The sequence below is a fragment of the Dryobates pubescens genome, chromosome Z, assembly GCF_014839835.1.
Source record: "Dryobates pubescens isolate bDryPub1 chromosome Z, bDryPub1.pri, whole genome shotgun sequence".
Classification (NCBI taxonomy): domain Eukaryota; kingdom Metazoa; phylum Chordata; class Aves; order Piciformes; family Picidae; genus Dryobates; species Dryobates pubescens.
In genome coordinates this window covers 77,266,532-77,290,377 of record NC_071657.1, presented here as the reverse complement: position 1 = coordinate 77,290,377, position 23,846 = coordinate 77,266,532, and the positions used below count along the sequence as shown (strand labels likewise).

Genomic DNA, 23,846 nt, shown 5'->3' with positions numbered 1-23,846 from the left:
GGTCTGTGCTCCAAACCCCTCCCCAGCTTTGTTGCCCTTCTCTGGACACCTTCCAGCATCTCAACACCTTTCCTAAACTGAGGGGCCCAGAACTGGACACAGAACTCATCTAGTTGGGGATGTCCCTGCTGACTGCAGAGGGAGTTGGACTGGGTGCCCTTTGGAGGTTTCTTCCAACCCAAACCATTCTATGATTCTATGATTCTATGGGTTAGCTGATAATCCTGGGTCAGTGGTTGGACTTGATGATCTTAAAGGTCTCTTCCACCCAAAATGATTCTGTAAGGCTTTTGGTGTTTAAAATTATGCTCAGTCTCCTGCCATCTCTCTCTGTCTCCTTCATGATTTATTTTATTTCATTTTATTTTTAGGCAGTCTTTCTTCTATAGCTAAATGCTTTCAATGTCTTCACAAGAAATCTTGACAACTTAGGATGATCAGAGGGCTGGAGCACCTCTCCTATGAGGACAGACTGAAAGAGTTGGGGCTGTTCAGTCTGGAGAAGAGAAGGCTCCAAGGTGACCTCATTGTGGCCTTCCAGTATCTGAAGGGGGCTACAAGAAGGCTGGGGAGGGACTTCTCAGGCTCTCAGGTAGTGATAGGACTAGGGGAAATGGAATGAAGCTGGAGGTGGGGAGATTCAGGCTGGATGTGAGGAGGAAGCTCTTCCCCATGAGAGTGGTGAAGCCCTGGAATGGGTTGTCCAGGGAGGTGGTTGAGGCCCCATCCCTGGAGGTGTTTCAGACCAGGCTGGATGAGGCTCTGGCCAGGCTGATCTAGTGTGGGGTGTCCCTGCCCATGGCAGGGGGCTTGGAACTAGATGATCCTTGTGGTCCCTTCCAACCCTGACCGATTCTATGATTCTAGCTGCAGAACCAGTGTCAGTGAAGTAACTCCAGATGCTTGAATGTTAAAATAACTCTTTCCTCAACCAATCTAGATCACAAAGATAGCAAAACTTACACAAATTTAAAAAAATCAAAACAACCAGGTGAACCAATATACTGTCTGCTAGTTCAGCATCAGGAGAAGGAAAGGTTAATTAAATGCAATGTATGATAATTTCTTAGGTGCTGGATGTTGGAGTCAGTTACAGAGACTGTGGTAGTGGCAAAGCATTTAACAAGTTTATCTAACAAATGTTTTGTTAATCTTCAAACATTCTTCTTTCCTTTTCCTGTGTTGAGGAACCATGAATCACATTCCAACTAGGTAAGGTAACCTGGTGTCCATTCATTGGAGGTGCTGAACATCAACTCTTGGCTTAGGGTCAGTCTGGGGAAAAAAGAAGAGGATTTGTCTTTCTTTTATTATTATTTTTTCCATGGAGATGTTTCACAGAACTGTCAGGGTTGGAAGGGACCTCAAGGATCAGCCAGTTCCAACCCCCCTGCCATGGGCAGGGACACCTCACACTAAATCAGGTTGCTCCGAGCCACATCCAGCCTGGCCTTAAACACCTCCAGGGATGAGGCTTCCACCACCTCCCTGGGCAACCTGTGCCAGTGTCTCACCACCCTCACAGGGAAGAATGTTTTCCTAACATCCAATCTGAATCTACCCATTTCTAGTTTTGCTCCATTGCCCCAGTCCTATCACTCCCTGGCACCTTAAAAAGTCCCTCCCCAGCTTTCCTTTAGCCCCCTCGAGATACTGGAAGGCCACAAGAAGGTCTCCTTGGAGCCTTCTCCTCTCCAAACTGAACAACCCCAGCCTGTCCTCACAGGAGAGGAGCTCCAGCCCATCATCTTTATGACAGTGTTGTTGGCTACACATGTCACTGGTGCCAGGATTAGAGATACAATGCTTTTGGGGGGAAAAGATGAGTCATCAGAATGGGAGGAGGCACAGCTGGGCAACAATTCATGGACTACCCAGGCAGCACCTCCATAGGTTCCTCTAGAAGGGCAAAGCCTGCTGGAATTAATCACAGAATCACAGAATGGTCTGGGTTAGAAGAGACCTACAAAGGTCATGCAGTGTAACCCCTTCTGCAGTCAGCAGGGACATCCTCTGCTAGATCAGGTTGCTCAGAGCCTTGTCCAGCCTCCCCTTGAATATCTCAAGGGATGGGGCCCCAGCTTCCCTGGGCAACCTGTTCCTGTGTTCCAGCACCCTAATGGCACAGAACTTGCTCCTAGCATCCAATCTAATTCTGCACTCCTCTAGTTTGAAGCCATTGTCCCTCATCCTGTCCCTGTAGGCCTTTGCAAACAGTCTCTCTTCATCCTTCCTGTAGCCCACTTCAGGTACTGGAAGGCTGCTGTTAGGCCTCCCTACCTCCACATCAGTGTGAATGTGACAGCAAAGCACCAAACAATGCCAAGTCCATTCTTTTTAACCATTTCATATTAACACCATTTCATATTAACAGAAAGGACAGCATCTTCTGATGGCAAATCTATCAAAGACCCAAGAAAACCTCTTGATAATGAGGCTGCTGCCTGCTTTTGAGCAACAAATATTCTCTCTGAACTTGAGGGAGCTCCCACATTTTAGGGACACAAAGAATCCTTATAAAATCAATTAAATTGACATTATGGTTAGACTTCTACATTACCATAAATTGATGGCTTTGTGAGTAAAAGTCTGATAGTGTAGAGAAACTCAAGGGAGTAATCTAATTGCTCTCTTCTTTCATTTTGTCCATGGCTAGCATTTTAGATGCCTGTGGAGCCATGGGCTGCACTAAGCATATTGTGAAGGCAGTTAGAGTTCCATCTCCCATCTACTTCATACATAGCAGTGCTTGAATTTAGTAAGGAGAAATGATGGAGAGAGCACAGGCTCCTCAGAGAAGGAGACAAGTGGAGTGGATGATGATCATAGGCTCACAGGATTTCAGGGGTTAGAAGGGACCTTCGAAGACCATAGAGTCCAACTCCCCTGCCAGAGCAGCAGCATAGAATCCAGCACAGGTCACACAGGAACACATCCAGACAGGGCTGCAAAGGCTCCACAGAAGGAGACTCCACAACCTATCTGGGCAGCCTGCTCCAGGGCTCTGGGACCCTCACAGTGCAGAACTTCCTCCTCATGCTGAGGTCAACCTCCTGTGCTGGAGTTTCTATCCATTGCCCCTTGGCCTATCCCAGAGTGCAAGTGAGCAGAGCCTGTCCCCTCCCTCTTGACCCCCAGCCCTCAGATATTGATAGACATTTATTAAATCCCCTCTCAGCCTTCTCCTCTCCAGACTAAACAGCCCCAGGGCTCTCAGCCTCTCCTCCCTGGGCAGTGAATTACAGGCCAGGGAATTACAGGCCTGTCAGCCTGACCTCAGTGCCAGGCAAGATTATGGAGCAGGTCATCCTGAGTGCAATCACACAACACTTAGAGGGTGGCCAAGGGATCAGGCCCAGCCAGCATGGGTTTAGGAAGGGCAGGTCCTGCCTGACCAACCTGATCTCCTTCTATGATCAGGTGACTGCCTGGTGGATGTGGGCAGGCTGTGGATGTAGTCTACCTGGACCTCAGCAAGGCCTTTGACACCGTTCCCCACAGCAAACTCCTGGCCAAGCTGTCAGCCCATGGCTTGGATGGGAGCACACTGCGATGGGTTAGGAACTGGCTGGAGGGCCGAGCCCAGAGAGTGGTGGTGAATGGTGCCACATCCAGCTGGCAGCCAGTCACCAGTGGTGTGCCCCAGGGATCAGTACTGGGCCCCATGCTCTTTAACATCTTTATTGATGATCTGGATGAGGGCATCGAGTCCATCATCAGTAAATTTGCTGACGACACCAAGCTGGGGGCAGGAGTTGATCTGCTGGAGGGTAGAGAGGCTCTGCAGAGGGACCTGGACAGGCTGGGCAGATGGGCAGAGTCCAATGGCATGAGATTGAACACATCCAAGTGCCGGGTTCTGCACATTGGCCACAGCAACCCCATGCAGTGCTACAGGCTGGGGTCAGAGTGGCTGGAGAGCAGCCAGGCTGAGAGGGACCTGGGGGTGCTGGTCGACGGTAGACTGAACATGAGCCTGCAGTGTGCCCAGGCAGCTAAGAGGGCCAATGGCATTCTGGCCTGCATCAGGAACAGTGTGGCCAGCAGGAGCAGGGAGGTCATTGTGCCCCTGTACACTGCACTGGTTAGGCTGCACCTCGAGTACTGTGTCCAGTTCTGGGCCCCTCAGTTTAGGAAGGAGGTTGACTTGCTGGAACGAGTCCAGAGAAGAGCAACAAAGTTGGTGAGGGGTTTGGAACATAAGCCCTATGAGGAGAGGCTGAGGGAGCTGGGGTTGCTTAGCCTGGAGAAGAGGAGACTCAGGGGTGACCTTATTACTCTCTACAACTACCTGAAGGGAGGTTGTAGACAGACGGATGTTGGTCTCTTCTCCCAGGCAAGCAGTACCAGAACAAGAGGACACAGTCTCAGGCTGTGCCAGGGGAGGTTCAGGCTGGATGTTAGAAAAAAGTTCTATACAGAAAGAGTGATTGCCCATTGGAATGGGCTGCCTGGGGAGGTGGTGGAGTCACCATCACTGGAGGTTTTTAGGAGAAGACTTGATGGGGTGCTTGGTGCCGTGGGTTAGTTGCTTGGGCGGTGTTGGATTGGTTGATGGGTTGGACGCGATGATCTTGAAGGTCTCTTCCAACCTGGTTTATTCTATGTATTCTATTCTATGTATTCTATGTGATCCACTCCCTTCAGCATCCTTGTAGCCCTCCCTTGGGCTCTGTGCAGCAGCTCCCTGTCCCTCCTGAGCTGGGGAGCCCAGAGCTGGATGCAATCTTCCAGGTGAGGTCTCAGCAGGGCAAAGCAGAGGGGGAGGAGAACCTCCCTGGCTGTGCTGAACACACTCCCCTGAATGACCTACAGGACCCCCTTGGACTTCTTGTCCCCCAGGGCACATTGCTGTGCCATGCAGAACTTGCTACCCACCAGCACTCCCAGGTCCTTCTCTACAGGGCTGCTCTCCAGCAGATCCCGTCCCAACCTGTCCTGCTGAAGTTAATTCTCTCTGCCCAGCTCTCAAGTCTGTCCAAGTCTTGCTGAATGGCCTCACAGCCTTATGTGCCTCAGCCAAACCTCCCAGTTTGGTATTGTCAATGTGTGGCATGAGTACATCTAACAACTTGAACACATATTGAAGCCAGAGGGCATTGTCCCTGTAGGTGCTGAAGTGGTTTGGGTTTCCTGACCTGTGCCTCCCACAAGGAATGTTTATTTTTCTGGAGTCTACATGGGGCGCTGTGTCCAGCTCTGGAGTGCTCAGCACAAGAGGGGCCAGAGGAGGCCACAGCAATGCTGGGAGGGCTGGAAGCCCTCTGCTGTGAGGCCAACCTGAGAGAGTTGGGGATTGTGCATCCTGGAGAACCAAAGGCTCCAGGGACATTTCTGGTGGCCTTTCAGTGCCTAAAGGGCAGAAAGCTGGGGACAGACTTTTGAGCAGGGCAAGCTGGACAAGGGCAAGGGTGGATGGTTTGAATTCAAAGAGGGAGATTTAGACCAGATAAGAAGGAAGACATTTTTTACCCTATGGATGGAAAAAAAACATGGCCCAAGTTGTCCAGAGAGGTGGGAGATGCTCTGTGCCTGGAACTGTGGCAGGTGAGGTTGGCTGGGGGCTGTGAGCAACCTGCTCTGTTTGCAGCTGTCCCTACTGGCTGCAGGAGGGTTGAACTGGATGACCAAACCAAAGCCTTCTGTAAATCCATACCAGCACAGGAACTGGTGTTTTGACAAACATCCCTTCTTCCATCTTGATAAAGTCAGGAAGAAGTTCTTCCCCATGGGGGTGGTGAGACACTGGCACAGGTTGCCCAGGGAGGTGGTGGAAGCCTCATCCCTGGAGGTTTTTAAGGCCAGGCTGGATGTGGCTCTGAGCAACCTGCTCTGTTTTGAAAGGGTGGGAGTGGGTGATCCTTTGAGGTCCCTTCCAACCCTGACAACTCTATGATTCTGTGATTTTAAGACCACACAATAGTGGAGGCTGAAACCTTCAGGATGTTTGTGAAACAGAGACCTGGTTTATTGACATATATATTCATCAACCAATGCAATGAGAAGCAGAACTGTGTGCCGCTCAAGATACGTGCTAAACCAATGTCTATATTCACTGCTTAAAGGACAAGAAAGCAATTCCTGATTGAAAAGCTTTGCCACTTACTTCTAGAAGAGTTTGTGAGACATGATGAGCTTGAAGAACAACTGATGGTTCTTCTCCTAAGGTCAGAAAAATGTTTTATTCAACTGCCTTTATTCTTTTCTTTAGGACAGTGAAAAGAAAGGATTTATGAATAGACTTTATGCCATCCAGGAGGTGTGTGTCAGTGTCCAGAATATCCTTGATGAAGTGGCTTCCTTTGGAGAAAGAATCAAGAAGTAAGTGCTGACACAGAGGTGCTGGATTGCTCTTTGAGCTTTATTAGGTTGGGGATTGTGGTGGGGTGTGGGTTTTTTTGGTGGGAAACTCCAGCTTTGAATGATCTGTTGTTGAAAATTCACAGATTGCACACAGGTTGAAAAGGACCTTCAAAGATCATCTTGTCCAGCACCCCCTGCAGTGAGCAGGGACCACCTCCAGCTCAGACCAGGCTGCCCCAGGGACACATTGAGTCAGAAAGTCATCTATATTGACTTTGCTTTTGTAGAGACACTCTGTTCATCCTGTCATGTTAACTTTGGAATTTAGAAATACATCAGTTGAGGGAAGGGGGGAAAAAAAATCATAACTAAGGCTTTGAAGTAAAACAGAGAATTTTGTTGTGAGGCCTAAAAGTAGTTCTTTAAATCCAGCAATTAAAAAAAAAAAACACCCCACAAACAAAACGAAAATTCATCTTTGATGAAAGAAATAAGCACAGCTGGGTAGGGGTTCTGGGCTTTACACATGCTCAGTTGCTGGGGATGTTTGTTTATGTACATTAGCAAAGCCTTTTCTTCTAGAGAGTTTGCAATTTCTAACACCTAGCACGTGATATTTAAGAGTGGCCAACAAATTTAGGGCCATTAGGGCAAGAAAAGGTTCTGAGACTACAGAAAGTTTGGTGTGATTTTGGCATGGCCACTGAGTAGCAGCATAAAGTTTGTTAGTTGAGATCAGAGGGGTTCCAGAAAGACGTCTTCCAGCTGTCAGCTGTGAGGCTGGAACAAGACTGACTTGGCTTTTCTGCCCCTCCAAAGCTGAAAGCTGGAGGAGAAGTAGGAAGCAGTTTCATCACAACCATCTTTCTAGATGGGGGCGGACACCCAGGTAGTGATAGGACTAGGGGGAATGGAATGAAGCTGGAGGTGGGGAGATTCAGGCTGGATGTGAGGAGGAAGTTCTTCCCCATGAGAGTGGTGAAGCCCTGGAATGGGTTGTCCAGGGAGGTGGTTGAGGCCCCATCCCTGGACATGTTTAAGCCCAGGCTGGATGAGGCTCTGGCCAGCCTGATCTAGTGTGGGGTGTCCCTGCCCATGGCAGGGGGCTTGGAACTAGATGATCCTTGTGGTCCCTTCCAACCCTGACTGATTCTATGATACTATGACCCTGGACCCAGGCTGAGCTGGAAAGCCTTCACAGGAGGCTTTGCTATAGACCAGCACACTTTACAGGGGAATTGAGTCATATATTCCCTTGTTCAGAGTGTGATCTTAGGGGCCCAGGTCATCTGCCTTGTCCACTGCTGGTGCCATCTGCAGTCCATTGGTGTTCCACACCTATGGGACCACAGCCTGTGCAAGGAGTACCGCCCCCAAATACAGGCTGCTGGAAGTTCTCCTCCTCTCCTCTGCCCTAGTCCGGCCAGATCTGGATTCTTTGACCCAGTTCTGGGCTCCCCAGTTCAAGAAAGACAGGGAACTACTGAAGAGAGTCAAACAGAGGCTCCAAAGATGCTGAGTAGCCTGTGAGAAGCAAAAGCTGGGAGCCCTGGGGCTGCTGAGCCTGGAGAAGAGCAGCCCCAGAGGGGATATGAGCTAAAGGAGGGGGGCAAGACACTGGGGCCAGTCGGGGGGGGTTTGGACTGGATGATCTCCAGAGATCCTTTCCAACCCCTCCATGTTTGAATTCTGTGCAATTCTCTTTTCCCTCAAAATGCAAGGTTCACATGTGGGGCTTTCTGCCAAAACAGCATTAATATGAAGAGATTAATAAAAGTGCCATCAGAATGAAGCTCAACCACCACACCATTTTCTTGTGACATTATCCAAAGAGTGGCTAGAACAAGTGCCCTTCATTTCAAACAAATTAAACACACAGTTACAGAATCTCTTGTAGAGTCTCCTTCTCTGGAGAGATTCCAACCCCACCTGACCATTGTGATCCTGGGCAAGCTGCTGTGGCTGCCCCTACTTTAGCAGGGGGGTTGGACTGGATGATCTGCAGGGGTCCTTTCCATCCCCCATCATGCTGTGATTAATTTTAGGAAGGTGGTGCATGGGGTGGAGGTCAGCCCATCCCTGCAGCTGTTCTGCCTGGGGTTTTTGTTTGTTGTTCTCTTTTGCCAATCCACCAGCAACAGCAGGGATATCAGAGTCAAGGTGAAGAGCATGTTGCTCATGTGTTTTAAGGAGCAGGGAAAGCCTGGGAAACCTTCCACTGGGGACAATTCCTGGCTGGCCACCTTCACAGCAGCAGGGGCAGGCACAAGCACATTGTATTACTTGAGTTTTTCACAGAATCATAGAGTCACAGAATCAACCAGGTTGGAGAAGACCTCAGAGATCAGCAAGTCCAACCTAATACCTAACACCTCCTGAGAACTAAACCGTGGCTCTAAGTGCCACATCCAATCTTTCTTGGAACACCTCCAGGGACGGTGACTCCACCACCTCCCTGGGCAGCACATTCCAATGGCCAGTCACTCTTTCTGTGAAGAACTTTCTCCTCAACTCGAGCCTAAGCTTCCCCTGGTGCAGCTTGAGAGTGTGTCCTCTTGTTCTGGTACTGGTTGCCTGGAAGAGACGAACCCCCACCTGGCTACAGCCTCCTTTCAGGTAGTTGTAGGGAGCAATGAGGTCTCCTCTGAGCCTCCTCTTCTCCAGGCTGAACAAGCCCAGCTCAAGCAAAAAAGACAAGCAAAAAAGGAAACAAAAATCCCCAAAAAAATAGTCTCTCTCTCTCTCTCTGAAAGAAGTCTTTTATCCAACAGGGCTGTTTGTGGAAGTTTGCCTTGATCATTAAGTTTCTTCTAGTTGTGCATTTGGAAAGTGGGGTTAGTTCTGCTAGGCACCAGATGAAAGCAACAGAACTCCCTGCGCCGGGTGAGACCGAACCCTCCTAACAAATCCTTTTTGTGACTCGTTCCTAAAAACAAAACTATAATGGGAAACCTGTGCTCACACAGCACAGAAGGAGGCTTTGCTGTGTTCCCACACATGGTGTGTCTGTGATCTGTTGCACAGAGCCGAGTCACAGGAACACGAGCAGACCCTCAGCCTTCTGTTCAGCCCAAAGGCAGGCGGGAGAGGGGAAAAGAGCAGGTGTCCCCTGAGGAGAGGGGGGACTGATCCTCTACAACCAAGTGACACTGACATCATGCTCGCTCTGGAGACATGTCAAAATTGCCAGGGATGATTAAAAAAGAAAAAAAAAAAAAGAAAGAAAGAAAGAAAAGAAAAGAAAAGGAGACAAATAAACAGAGGGAAGCCAGAGCTCATTATGGCAAATATGGATAGCAAGGCTGATAATTGCAATTATTCAGACAGAAGCAGCCAAAGTAATGTAATCACTCTGATTGGGGATGTCACTGCTGCTAATGCTTTAAAGACTACCATCAAGCTACTTAGAGCCAAAGCCCTTTCCTTTCCTTTCCTTTCCTTCCCTTTCCTTTCCTTTCCTTTCCAAACCTTTCCTTCTCTCCCCCTCCCCTTTTCCCTTCCGCTTCCCCTTCCTCTTTTCCTCTCCTTTTTCAAACCTCAGGATTGCTGACTCCACCACCACCCTGGGCAGCACATTCCAGTCCCTGACTACTCTTGCTGGGAAAAAAGTATTTCCTACTGTCCAGTCTAAACCTCCTCAGTGGCAGCTTGAGGCCATTCCCTCTTGTTCTGTCACTAATCACCTGTGAGAAGAGACCAGCACCAGCCTCTCTACATTGTCCTTTCAGGTAGTTGTAGACAGCAATGAGGTCTGCCCTCAGCCTCCACTTTTCCAAGCTAACCATCCCTAGCTCCTTCAGGGCTGTTGCATCATCTCTGTCTTCAGTTCTTACTGTTCCACCTCCTCCTTTTCCCTTAGCCCTCTCCTTCTTAGGTGCAGGGATGACTTTACAGCTTTGCATACCTGCAGCCTTGCCTTTTCCTGAATGCCCCCAACAAGACAGAAGGGTTCCTGACTGGGGAGTGCACATTCACATCGGGCAGGGGGACGACGTCCCTGCTCATCCTTTAGCTGTCCTTATGGAAGAGCAGGCAGGAGATAAACCAGAAAGCCTGATTATGACTCTTCTCTGTGAAGATGGAATTTGCAAGCCCATTCGGGGTAGAAAGGATGTGTGCATGGTTTGCCTGGTGATGCAGCTGGGGACAGGCACAGCAGAGCAGTGGTTTCTCTGGAAGATGGGTGTGAGAGATGCTGCTCAGCAAGTGAGTGAGGAAACCATGACCTTCTTCCATAGAATCAAAGAACAGTTTCATTTGGAAGAGACCTCTGTGATCATTCAGTCCAATCCTTAACCCAACACCACCATATCCACCTAAACCCTGACCCCAGGAGCCATGGACACACCTTTCTAGAACACCTCTATACATGGGGACTCCACCACCTCCCTGGGCAGCCTGTGCCAATCCCTGACCACCACAAAGGTTGAACAGAAATTGTTCTTCATGTTAAACCTAAACCTTATCTGGCAGTTCCAAGGCATTTCCTCTCCTTCTGTCACTTGATACTACAGAGTAGAGACCAATCCCCACCTGGCTCCAACCTCACTTCAGGGAGTTGTAGAGAGCAATAAGGCGTCCCCTCAGCCTCCTCTTCTGCAGGAAGAACAACCACAGGAACCTCAGCTGCTCCTCCCCAACCCTCTTCTCCAGACCCTTCCCCACCTTCCTTGCCCTTCTCTGCCCCTGCTCCAGCCCTCAGTCTCCTTCTGGCAGTGAGGGGCCCAGAGCTGAAGGCAGCACTCAAGCTGCAGCCTCAGCAGTGCCCAGCCCAGGGGCACAAGCCCTGCCCTGCTCCTGCTGCCCACACCATTGCTGCTCCAGCCCAGGCTGCTGCTGCCCTTCTTGCCCCCCTGCCCACTGCTGCCTCAGCTCCAGCTGCTGCCACCCAGCACCCCCAGGGCCTTTCCTGCTGGGCACTTCCCAGCTACTCTGCCTGAACCCTGGAGCATTGTTGGGGTTGTTGTGCCCCAAGGGCAGGTCCCAGCTCTTGGCCTTGTTCAACCTCGTCCCAATGACCTCAGTCCATGGATGCAGCCTGGCCATATCTCTGGGAGTGAATCCAAGCCCAGGTTGCCCTGGTGTCCAACTTCCACATACTCATCTGTAGTTTCAGGGCTTTTTCTCAGTGGTGAAGCTGGCAACTCCCCCCTTGCCTGCCCATTCTTTGTTTCTGCCAGGTGACTGCAGCTCTGACTTTCTGTTATTTTTTCCCTTTTACAGTACATTCAACTGGACTGTCCCATTCCTGAGCTGGCTGGCAATTGTTGCCCTCTCTGTGTTCACCATCATCCTGTATTTCATTCCACTGAGATACATTGTCCTTGTCTGGGGTAAGTAAAGCCTTTCTTAACTGCCTGTGCCACTTAGGAGTGAAAAAAAACCAACAGAACAATCCTGCTTTTTAAGGAATGACTTTACATTGTCAGTGCTTCCCTGTATTTATGGCCATGAAGCTGCCCCATGATGGAAACAGACAGGTTAGTTAAAAAATCACAACTGCCTAAAGATTTAGGCCCACCTGCAAAAGGCATTTTTCTTGGCTGGCATGCTAGACTTCATCATACTATAAACATACAGCCATGAGGATTCTTCATATATCAAAGTGTGGCTTCGTCTAGATACTGCTCTGATTTATTCTCAGCACTTATACACCAACAGAGGCACTTCAATCTATGCAGTGCATTTAGGACAATGTGCCTTTTTTTGTTTGTTTTTTTAACTGCAGCACTTCATCTTGTGGGAGCCCTGTGTAAACACAGCAACAAGAAGCCTGTTTGAAGGGTCACCTTTATTGGGGGCAGAAAGGTGTATGTGGGGGATTGCCCGGTGGATAATGAACAGAAGCTGTGGAAGGGGAGAAAGGGGGTGGAATTGTGATGAATCTAAGATCACACTGCTTGTCCTCATATTTATTCTTTACACTGATTTTAAACAGCTACCATTAACACATCTGTTGTAAATAATGCTCCAAGTTTTCATCTCCACATTTTTTTATCCATCTCACCAGCAGCAGCAGCTGTATCCTTTAGTCAGTAACACAGAAGAGTGCTGCCTGAATTAAACATGTGTCTAGATTTTATTCCTTAAGAACAGAAAATACCCTTCTGCTAAGGGTCAGGGCTGGGCTGGCCACCACATGGGTGCCAGAGGCTCTCCATTAAGCCCTCTGCTTCCCAAGGGGGGTGGAAAAGGAAGAAGGGAGAGAGACTGATGAGATGGGAAACAAACTGAAGCAGCTGGCATGGAAAAAGAACAATTCCATGGAGCGGAGACACAGAGACACAAACCAACATGGAACCCAACCCCTGATGCCATTGATGGCACCATTGACACCACTGCTGCTGGGGGCAGGCACTGGGCAAGGCCCAGATCTGACTCAGCAGCAGGGCTGCAATCCCTTGGTGGACAGCTGAGGGTTCATCTGGCCTGGCTGCTCCTCCCCACAGCTTCCACCTCTGCCTTGCTGGCCCCCAAGGTGAGGCACAAGCTGTAGCACTGTCCTTGGTGTGCCCATGAGCATGTCCAAGCCAGAGCCTTTCTGTACTCAGCCCTTGGCAGGAAGTCTGCCATCAGCTAGAAGCAGGCCCTGGCTGTGCAAACCTGCCCTGAGCTGCAGGAAGACTGAGGGAATCTGATCAATCTTTACCAATATCTGAGGGCTGGGGGTCAGGAGGGAGGGGCAGGCTCTGCTCAGCTGCGCCCTGGGATAGGACAAGGGGCAGTGGATAGAAACTCCAGCACAGGAGGTTCCACCTCAACATAAGGAGGAACTTCTTCACAGTGAGAGTCAAAGAGCCCTGGAGCAGGCTGCCCAAAGAGGTTGTGGAGTCTCCTTCTGTGGAGCCTTTGCAGCCCTGTGTGGATGTGTTCCTGTATGACCTATCACAGTATCACAGTATCACCAAGGTTGGATGAGACCTCAAAGATCATCAAGTCCAACCTGTCACCACAGACCTCATGACCAGACCATGGCACCAAGTGCTTGTGCTCAAGGCCTCTCCCCAGCCTCATTGCCCTTCTCTGGACACGTTCAAGTGTCTCAATGTCCTTCTTAAACCGAGGGGCCCAGAACTGGACACAGGACTCAAGGTGTGGCCTAACCAATGCAGGGTACAGGGGCACAATGACCTCCCTGCTCCTGCTGGCCACACTATTCCTTATGCAGGCCAGGATGCCATTGGCCTTCTTGGCCACCTGGGCACACTGCTGGCTCATGTTTAGGCAGGTGTCAATCAGCACCCCCAGGTCCCTCTCTGTTTGGCAGCTCTCCAGCCACTCTGACCCCAGCCTGTAGCTCTGCATGGGGTTGCCGTGGCCAAAGTGCAGCACCTGGCACTTGGAGTTGTTGAATGCCATCCTGTTGGACTCTGCCCATCTGTCCAGTCAGTTGAGCTCCCTCTGCAGAGCCCTTCTGCCCTCTAACAGATCAACATCTGCTCCTAACTCGGTGTCATCTGCAAATTTGCTGATGACTGACTCAACCCCCTCATCCAGATCATCAATGAAGATGTTAAAGAGCACAGGGCCCAGTACTGATCCCTGGGGCACACCACTAGTGCCTGGCTGCCAGCTGGATGTGGCACCATTCACCACCACTCTCTGGGCTCAGCCCTCCAGCCAGTTCCTAACCCAGCACAGAGTGCTGCTGTCCAAGCCATGAGCTGACAGCTTAGCCAGCACTTTGCTGTGGGGGACGGTGTCAAAGGCCTTGCTGAAGTCCAGGTAGACCACATCCACAGGCCTCCCCACATCCACCAGACGGGTCACCTGATCATAGAAGGAGATCAGGTTGGAGAGGCAGGACCTGTGCTCTGCTGACCTGTGCTGGATTCTATGGTCCTGCTCTGCTAGGGGAGTTGGACTAGATGGTCGTTGAAGGTCCCTCCCAACCCCTGCAATCCTGTGAGCCTGTGAGCCTGTGAAGTGTCTGGGGACCCCTTCTTTAGAGACTTGTCTCTCATACACGGTGCCAAAGGACAAGGAGGGTACTTCACAGCTAGTGCTGCAGCATTCCTTGGGGTGAGAGGCATCTGCACTGAGCCATGTTGTGCTGCATGTAGCTTTGAGCAGTTGTCCCTTCAAAAAATGCAGTGTTCCAAATATGTTTTCTCCATTATTGTGTCTGAAGATCACCCAGTCCAACCCCCCTACTAAGCAGGGCTCCTAAAGCAGCTTGCCCAGGATCACAATGGCCAGGGGGGGTTGGAAGCTCTCTAGAGAAGGAGTCCACAACCTCTCTGTGGAGTCTGCTCCAGGCCTCCATCACCTTCATACTAAAGAAGTTTCTTCTCATTGTCAGGTGAAACCTCCTGGGTTACATTTTGTGCCCCCTGACCCTTGGCTTGTCCCTGGGCAACACTGAGCAGAGCCTGGCCCCAGCCTCTTGCCCCCCACAGCTCCTTTAGCTCTTGCTGAGCATTGCTCAGCTCCCCTCTGGGGCTGCTCTTCCCCAGGCTCTCAGCTCCAGGGCTGTCAGCCTTTCCTCCTCCCTGAGATACTCCAGGACCCTCAGCATCTTTAGAATCTCTGTTAGACTCTCTCCAGTAGTTCCCTGTCCCTCTTGAGCTGGGCAGCCCAGGACTGGGCCTGGGATTTCAGATGTGGCCTGCCTAGGGCAGAGCAGAGGGAGAGGAGAACCTCCCTCCACCTGCTGGCCACACTCCATGCATCCCCAGGACACCATTTGCCTTCTTGGCCATGAGGGCACTTTGCAGGCTCCTGGTGAACTTGTTGCTCCCCAGCTCCTTATCTGCAGAGCTCCTTTCCAGCAGGTCACCCCTCAGCTGTACTGGTGCAATGTCTCCATCCCATTCATCTGTCCTGCAGTTAAAAGCAGAAGACCTCTTTGTCTGACTTTTGTCCACAGAGAAATTTGAGCTGCTCTGGAGCAGCATCTCCCATGTCATTTTCCAGAAGGAAGAGGCTTTGGAGTGAAAATTCTTCCATCTTATGGCTGCTCTTTCTTCCATGCATCCAGAAAGAGGGGCTGCCTGTGTGCAAAATACTCATTTCTTTCTGTCCTGGCCCTGCTTCTTCTCATGGAGACTTCTGGTCCTTGAACATAAGTTGTGTTCACCACAGTGCAGTAGGCATCACCTCTGTGCTCTAATCTCACTCACAAGAGTACAGAGTCCTGGTAGCTTCTACTACTGTTTAGGTGGAAAAGAATATAGGGGTCCCAGTGAATTGGGTGGATTAGAAGGGCTGTGGTTCTCCTCCCCCTCTACTCTGCCCTGCTGAGGCCACATCTGGGATATTGTGTCCAGTTCTGGACCCCTCAGTTCAAGAAGGACCTCAGGGAACTGCTTGAGAGAGTCCAGCACAGAGCCACAAAGATGATGAAGGCAGTGGAACATCTTCCTTATGAGGAGAGCCTGAGGGAGCTGAGGGCTCTGTAGCTTGGAGAGGAGGAGCCTGAGAGGTGACCTCATTGATGTTGATAAAGATGTGCAGGGTGAGTGCCCAGAGGCTGGAACCAGGCTCTGCTGGGTGATGCCCAGTGCCAGCACAAGGGGCAGTGGTGGAAGCTGAGGCATAGGAAGTTCCATGGAAACAGAAGGAGAAATGTATCCCTTCTGAGGATGACAGAAGACTGGAATAGGCTGCCCAGCGGGAGTCTCCCTCTCTGGAGATATTCAAGACCCACCTGGATGTGTTCCTGTGTGGTCTGGTTTGGGTGATCCTGCTTTGGCAGGGGGATTGGACTGGGTGAACTTTCAAGGTCCCTTTCAGCCCCTGGCATTCTGTATGTCTGTGATTCTGTGAAAATCTTTGACCAGGAAGTCACCAAGCTTTGGGGAAAGAGTCAATCCCCTCATTTTCTCCTGTTTGGCTTCTGTAGTGTTCCATCTCATCTGTTCAGTGCTTTGCCTTTCTTGATCATGATCTGTTCAGGCATTTCCTTCCACGAGGTGCTTTTCTTTACCAGATTTAACAAGATGAGACCACATCAACTACTGAATTCACCCATGGGTGGTTCAGTGCCATTTGCAATGAGCAGTGGGGTAGGCCCTGAATTTCTCACTCACTTTCTGATGCAGGGGAAGGGTAGATCCTGAATTTCTCACTCACTTTCTGATGCAGAGGAAGGGTAGACCCTGAATTTCTCACTCACTCTCTGATGCAGAGGGTCTTCTTAAGCAAGCAAACAAAGACAGGCTTGGATCTCAGATGGTGTTTCCCAGCACTCACTCTTCAGCCACCAGATAAAGGAATGGCAGCGCCTCATGTCTGCACCAGAGAGTTGAGAAATCACTCAGTGGGAGGCTGTGGGTGTCACCAAGGCTGCAGCTTGCCTGCTCCATCCTGAGGCTTTCTGTCCTTGATGAAGCTTTCTGAAAGCCCTGGGCACCACAGATGTTGTGGAAGAGAAACTGTATCTCATCTTATTTCTGATGCAGCCTGGATAAATTACACAGAGCAGCACATTTTCAATGCTGTCCTGGCACTTTCCTGCTCAGGACAGTTTGTGCAGCTCTTCTCCTTCCTACCTGTGTTTCAGAGGTTTCTTCCCAGAGCCCATGGATGATGTTCTCACATGAAACCTGTCTGAATCTGGCCATCACAGATAAAATGAGCCTGATTTAAAAGCCTGTTTCTCTGCTTAGTTTGAGGAGGATTCTCTCTTGGTGCTTCTGAACAGGGATGGCCCATAAGCATTGCCAGGCCATGAGGTCTAAGGGTGACATCACATCCCTGCTCTGCAATGCCAACAGCTCATCTGTGGTTGTCACTCCCAGGCAGGGATTTGAGTGAACTCCTCCCTCAGTGGTGCAGACTGCACTGCTTCCCACATGCTCCACCAGCACACCCAGTCCTGGGCTCCCCAGGTCAGGAGGGACAGAGACCTGCTGGAAAAAGTCCAAGGGAGAGCCACAAGGAGAATTTGGGGACTTGAGCATCTGCCCTGTGGAGAGAGACTGAGAGCCCTGGGGCTGTTTAGCCTGGAGAGGAGAAGGCTGAGAGGGATCTGATCGATGTCTATCAATAGCTGAGGGCTGGGGGTCAGGTGGAGGGGGACAAGCTCTTCTGGGTGGTACACAGCAATAAGCCAAGGAGCAATGGATACAAGCTGAAACAGAGAAAGTTTCACCTCAGCATGAGGAGAAACTTGTTTACAGTGAGGGTGACAGAGCCCTGGAGCAGGTTGCCCAGAGAGATTGTGGAATCTCTCTGGCTGGAGGTTAGGAGGAAGTTTTACAGAGAGAGAGTGATTGCCCATTGGAATGGGCTGCCCGAGGAGCTGGTGGGGTCGCCATCGCTGGGGGTGTTCAGGGCGAGGCTTGACAGGATGCTTGGTGCCATGGGTTAGTTGATTAGGTGGTGTTGGATGATAGGTTGGACACGATGATCTTGAAGGTCTCTTCCAACCTGGTCTATTCTATTCTATTCCATTCCATTCCATTCCATTCCATTCCATTCCATTCCATTCCATTCCATTCCATTCCATTCTATTCTATTCTATTCCATTCTATTCCATTCTATTCTATTCTATTCCATTCTATTCCATTCTATTCTATTCTATTCTATTCTATCTCCTTCAAAACTCACCTGAATAGAATAGAATAGAATAGAATAGAATAGAATAGAATTAACCAGGTTGGAAGAGACCTTCGAGATCATCGTGTCCAACCTATCATCCAACACCACCCAATCAACTAAACCATACAACCAAGCATCCTGTCAAGCCTCGCCCTGAACACCCCCAGCGTCGGCGACCCCACCACCTCCTCAGGCAGCCCATTCCAATGGGCAATCACTCTCTCTGTGTAAAACTTCCTCCTAACCTCCAGCCTAAACCTCCCCTGACGCAGCCTGAGACTGTGTCCTCTTGTTCTGGTACTGGTTGCCTGGGAGAAGAGACCAACCTCTGCCTGTCTACAACCCCCCTTCAGGTAGTTGTAGAGAGCAATAAGGTCACCCCTGAGTCTCCTCTTCTCCAGACTAAGCAACCCCAGCTCCCTCAATCTCTCCTCATAGGGCTTGTGCTCTGGATGCATTCCTGTGCAGACTGCCATGGGTGATCCTGCTGTGGCAGGGAGCTTGGACTCCATGATCTCTGGAGTCCAACCTCTAATGTAATCTGATCCTGTGATACGGAGAATAGGGAAGGTTTTCTTGATGTCTAACCCCAGCTTCAGGCTCAGACAGCCAGCATGACTTCACTAAGGGCAAGTCCTGCCTGACCAACCTAGTGGCCTATGATGGACTGACTACATCAGTGGGCAAGGGACAACCAATGGATGTCATCTGTCTGGACAGCTGCAAGGCCTTTGCACAGTCCCCTACAACATCCTGCTTACCAAGTTGGAGAGATATGGGTTTGGTGGTGGACTACTGTTCAGTGGATAAGGAACTGGCTGGGTGGTCACATTCAGAGGGTGGTGCTCAGTGGCTTGAAGTCCAGATGGAAAGCAGTGACAGTGGTGTCCCTCAGGGGTCCATACTGGGACCTGTGCTGTTTAATGTTTTTATCACTGCTATAGACAGCAGGATCCGGGCACCACCAGCAGCATGCAGATGACACCAAGCTGAGAGATGCTGTTGGTACACCAGAGGGACAGGATGGCATCCAGAGAGACCTGGACAGGCTGGAGAGGTGGTACCCAGGTGAACCTCATGAGGTTCAACAAGAGCAAGTGCAGGGTCCTGCCCCTGGGCTGGAACAATCCTCACTATTAATAGAGGTCGAGGGAGAAGGGGATAGAAAGCAGCCCTGCAGAGAAGTACTTGGGGATGCTGGTGGATGAGAAGCTGGACAGGAGCCAGCAATGGGCACTGGCAGCACAGAAGGCCAAGGGCAGCCTGGGCTGCATCCAAAGCAGTGTGGCCAGAGCTGGAGAGGGGGGATCCTGGCCCTCTGCTCTGCTCTGGGGAGATCTCCCCTGCAGGGCTATGTCCAGTTCTGAAACCCTCAACATAGGAAGGACATAGACCTGATGGAGAGAGAAGGGCTATGAAGATGACTGGGATGTTGGAGCACCTCTGCTATGAGGACAGGCTGAGAGAGATGGGGCTGTTTAGCCTGGAGAGAAGGCTCCAGGCAGGCCTTAGAGCAGCCTTCCAGTACCTGAAGAGGCTGCAAGCAGAGTGCAGAGGGACTGTTCCCAAAGGCCTGCAGGGACAGGACAAGGGCAAATGGTTTGAAATGAGAGCAGAGCAGATTGAGATTGGATGCGAGGAACAAGTTCTGCACCATGAGGGTGGTGGAACACTGCAACAGGTTGCCCAGGGAAGTGGTTGAGGCTTCATCCTCGGAGGTCTTCAAGGTGAGGCTGAACAGGGCTCTGAGCAACCTGATCCAGTGGAGGATGTCTCTGCTGACTGCAGAAGGGGGTTGGACTGCATGCCCTTTGAAGGTCCCTTCCAACCCAAACCATTCTCTGATTCTGTGATTCCCTTCCCCCGAAATCACCCTCTCTTGCTCAGGAAAAGGTGAAAGTTATGTAGCACAGCTAAGGAAGAGGTGAGCAACTGCAGGTCAGTCATCAGCTCAGCAGGTTGGGTACCTCTGATGGAGCACATCTTATTCCTCTCCACAAAACAACCACAGTTTATTTGCTTCAGAACCGGAAGTATTGGAAGAATTTGAAAGTGTCCCTGGAACATTGTTTCTTTTTTTGCATTTTGGAGCAGAGGGAACCACAGCAGCAGAGTTTGACTTTTAGAGCCTGAGCTGACAGCTGATTTGTTCATGGCTTGATTGCTAAGGTCAGGCTTCAAAAGAGATCCTATGATCTTCTTTTTTCCTTTACTTTTTTAGAGCTTCACCCAAAATATCTTTCATTTTCTTTTTGAAGTGGTGGCAGTGACACTTAAACTTTGCCTTTTGCAGGCATCAATAAATTCACAAAGAAGCTTCGAAGTCCATATGCCATTGACAACAATGAGCTACTTGACTTTCTCTCCAGAGTTCCTTCAGATGTGCAAGTGGTGAGTTTTATATATATATATCTTTTTAACTGTCCTTCTTGTAGTTAATTTGTTGTGTGGCATCATGACTTTCTTTGGAGTTGGTTTGGTTTGCACACATTTAAAAGCAGTTATTTTAACTCAGTATAATATTCTTTAGCACAAAGAAACTTCGAGCTGGAGATAGACCATGGACCTTAACGAAGCTGTTGGGGTTTTCTTTTCAGTGAGAAAGCTGCTGGTACCTTGGTTGTGCCTTTGAGGATCCTTAGGATCAGCCAGTAAAAAGGAGAATTATTTGGGAGATGGCAGCAGGTGCTGGAGTTTGTGGAAAGCAGCCTCCGGCACCAGGTGGATCTGGCTGGGACCAAGGAAAAACACTGAAGCTGAGGATGTGTACAGTGCAGTGTACAGGGGCAGGATGACCTCCCTGCTCCAGTGTGGCCAGCAGCACCAGAGATGTCATCCTGCCCCTGTACACTGCACTGGTTAGGCCACACCTTGAGACCTGTGTCCAATTCTGGGCCCCTCAGTTTAGGAAGGAGGTTGACTTGCTGGAGCGTGTCCAGAGAAGGGCAACAAAGCTGGAGAGGGCTTTGGAGCGCAGCCCTGTGAGGAGAGGCTGAGGGAGCTGGGGGTGCTTAGCCCGGAGAAGACGAGGCTCAGGGGAGATCTTCTTGCTCTCTACAGCTACCTGAAGGGAGGTTGTAGCCAGGTGGGGGTTGGTCTTTTCTCCCAGGCAACCAGCACCAGAACAAGAGGACACAGTCTCAAGTTGTGCCAGGGGAGGTTTAGACTGGATTGTTAGGAAGAAATTCTTCATAGAAAGAGAGATTGCCCTTTGGAATGGGCTGCCCAGGGAGGTGGTGGAGTCACCGTCATTGGAGGTGTTTAGGAAGAGACTGGATGGGGTGCTTGGTTGCATGGTTTAGTTGATTAGGTGGTGTTGGATGATAGGTTGGACACGATGATCTTGAAGGTCTCTTCCGACCTGGTCTATTCTATTCTATTCTAGGCTGAGGGTCGGTCTCTTCTCCCAAGGAACAAGCAATAGGACAAGAGAAAATGGCCTCAGGCTGTGCCAAGGGAGGTTTAGGTTGGACATGAGGAACAATTTCTTCCCCAAAAGGGTTGTCAAGTCTGCCCAGGGCAGTGGTGGAGTCCCCATCCCTGGAGGGCTTTCAGAGCTGTGTAGATGTGGTGCTGAGGGCCATGGTTCAGTGGTGCCCTGGCAGTGCTGGGGTAAGGATTGGTCTGGGTGATCTTAGAGGTCTCTTCCAACCCAAATGATCCAATGCAAGGACGGCCACTGCTGTTGAGTCAGTGGTGAGCAGCTTTGCCTAGTGTCCCATGACAACAATACTTCAGCCTCTCCTCCTGGTGTGAGAATTACTGCTGTGGCCACAGCTCAACCCTGCTCATCAACCCCTTTAGAAATACTTGAGTTGGGAATTACAAACCCTTGTGGAGATATGAGCATTCAGAGAATGTCAGGCAAATCAATCAGCTCTAGTGTCACAGAGTCACAGAATTGTCAGGGTTGGAAGTGATCTCAAGGATCATCCAGTTCCAACCCCTCTGCCATGGGCAGGGACACCTCACACTAAATCAGGTTGCTCAGAGCCACATCCAGCCTGGCCTTAAAAACCTCCAGGGATGAGGCTTCCACCACCTCCTTGGGCAACCTGTTGCAGCATCTCACCACCCTCCTGGGGAAGAACTTCTTCCTAACATCTAATCTGAATCTCCCCACTTCTAGTTTTGCTCCATTCCCCCCAGTCCTATCACAGCCTGATGCCCTAAAAAGTCCCTCCTGAGCTTTCTTTTTGCCCCCTTTAAAGTGCCACAGGGATCTTGTACCTCCCAGGTGTCAGCTCAGAGCTGATTCAGACAGGAGACACAGGTGCACAGACCCACTCGGGTGCGGATCCTCTTCAGACCTATGAAAATATTAAGGATTACTCCAAAGGGCACAGATTAGAGAGGGCACAATTAGAATTCATGGAGGAAACACAAAAACTAGCCTTCCTAAAGCTCAGTGTTCCTTTGTAGAATCATAGACTTGTTTGGGTTGGAAAAGGCCTCTGAGATCCTCCAGTCCATCGATCAACCCATCCCCACCATGGCCGCTAAACCATGGCCACTTACCCATGGCCCCAGTTGCTGTGGCCACAGCTTGCTGGACCACCTCCAGGGATGGGGATTGCCTCACCTCTGGGGGCAGCCTGTACCAGTCCCTGACCATCACAAAGGATTTTCTCTGCTGTTTTCCCTTCTTACTCTAGACCTATCCTGTTGTTGAGGCACAGCTGGAGATGACAGAAATAGCTTACTTTCTTTTTCCTTTTTCTTTCTCTTTTGTTTTTTTCTTCCCCCCTTTTTTTATTTTATCTTTTTCTTTTTTTGTACTTCTTTCCTTTTTCTTTTACTCTTTTATTTTTTTCTTTTTTCTTATTTCTTTTTTCCCTCTTTTCCCTTCCCCTTCCCCTTCCCCTTCCCCTTTCCCTTTCCTTTTCCCTTTCCCTTTCCCTTTTTCTTTCCCTTTCCCTTTCCCTTTCCCTTTCTCTTTCCCTTTCCCTTTCCCTTTCCCTTTCCCTTTCCCTTTTTCTTTCCCTTTCCCTTTCCCTTTCTCTTTCCCTTTCCCTTTCCCTTTCCCTTTCCCTTTCCCTTTCCCTTTCCCTTTCCCTTTCCCTTTCCCTTTTTCTTTCCCTTTCCCTTTCCCTTTCCCTTTCCCTTTCCCTTTCCCTTTCCCTTTCCCTTTCCCTTTCCCTTTCCCTTTCCCTTTCCCTTTCCCTTTCCCTTTCCCTTTTTTCTTTTTCTTTCTTTTTATTTTCATTTTCTTTTTCATCTTTTTTCTTTATCCTTTTTTTTTCTTTTTTCTCTTTCCTTTTTTTTCTCTTTTCAAAATTTTCTCTTTTTTTTTTTTAACTTCCCTTTTTCTCTCTTTTCTTTTTTCTTTTCCTTTTTGTCTTCTCTTCTTTTTCTTTTTTGTTTCTCCTTGTTAAAAAAAAGCAACAACACAACAACCCTGCCAACTTTTCTTCTTCTAGCAGGAGCCAGCTGACCACTTTCTTCCTGACCACTCTGTTTAAACAGGTGCAATACCACGAGCTGAAGCAAGACTCCAGCCACAGCCCGAGCAAGAGGAAGAAAAACAACACCGGCTAGCCAGCTCCACGGGTGTGGAAGGAGACCACCAGCATCTGCTGGGACAAGAGACAAAGCCCTACAGCCTAAGCAGAATTTCCTTTCTCTGAGCTTTGTATTTATTTTGCCTTTTTATCTAATGGGGAGATTTTGTAAATACTGTAAAAACAACCAAAAAAAAAGGCATTTCTCTATTTCGCACTGTAAAGACACACCTGACGGAGGTTTCAAGCAGGGTTTGTTGGGGGTTTGGTTGGGTTTGCTGGTTTGGGTTTTTTTTTTTGTTGGGTTTGGTTTGTTTTTTTGAGTGGCTTTGTTTGGAAGAACACCTTGGAAGGAGTCAGTCCACAGCAGTAAAACCATGCTGCTGCTGGATGGGCAAGAGATGCCTGAACACACACACATACAAACCACGCTGACTGAACCCACAAGAGGCGGAGGTGGCTCCGAAGCTCAGCCAAGGTTGAGTTGTGAGAGTTAAT

At 49.8% G+C, this 23,846-nt stretch overlaps 1 protein-coding gene across 1 annotated transcript in view; it reads left to right on the top strand.

Annotated features, from left to right (window-relative positions):
* Positions 1–23,624, top strand: part of MCTP1 (multiple C2 and transmembrane domain containing 1) — a 292,174-nt gene extending 268,550 nt beyond the window's left edge. The window contains exons 18-21 of the mRNA XM_054178118.1: positions 6,212–6,321; positions 11,527–11,636; positions 20,141–20,238; positions 23,314–23,624. Of these exons, the coding sequence (XP_054034093.1) occupies positions 6,212–6,321; positions 11,527–11,636; positions 20,141–20,238; positions 23,314–23,385 (390 nt within the window). The 3' untranslated portion in view covers positions 23,386–23,624. The remainder of the gene's footprint in view (positions 1–6,211; positions 6,322–11,526; positions 11,637–20,140; positions 20,239–23,313) is intronic.
* The last annotated feature ends 222 nt before the right edge of the window (positions 23,625–23,846 follow it).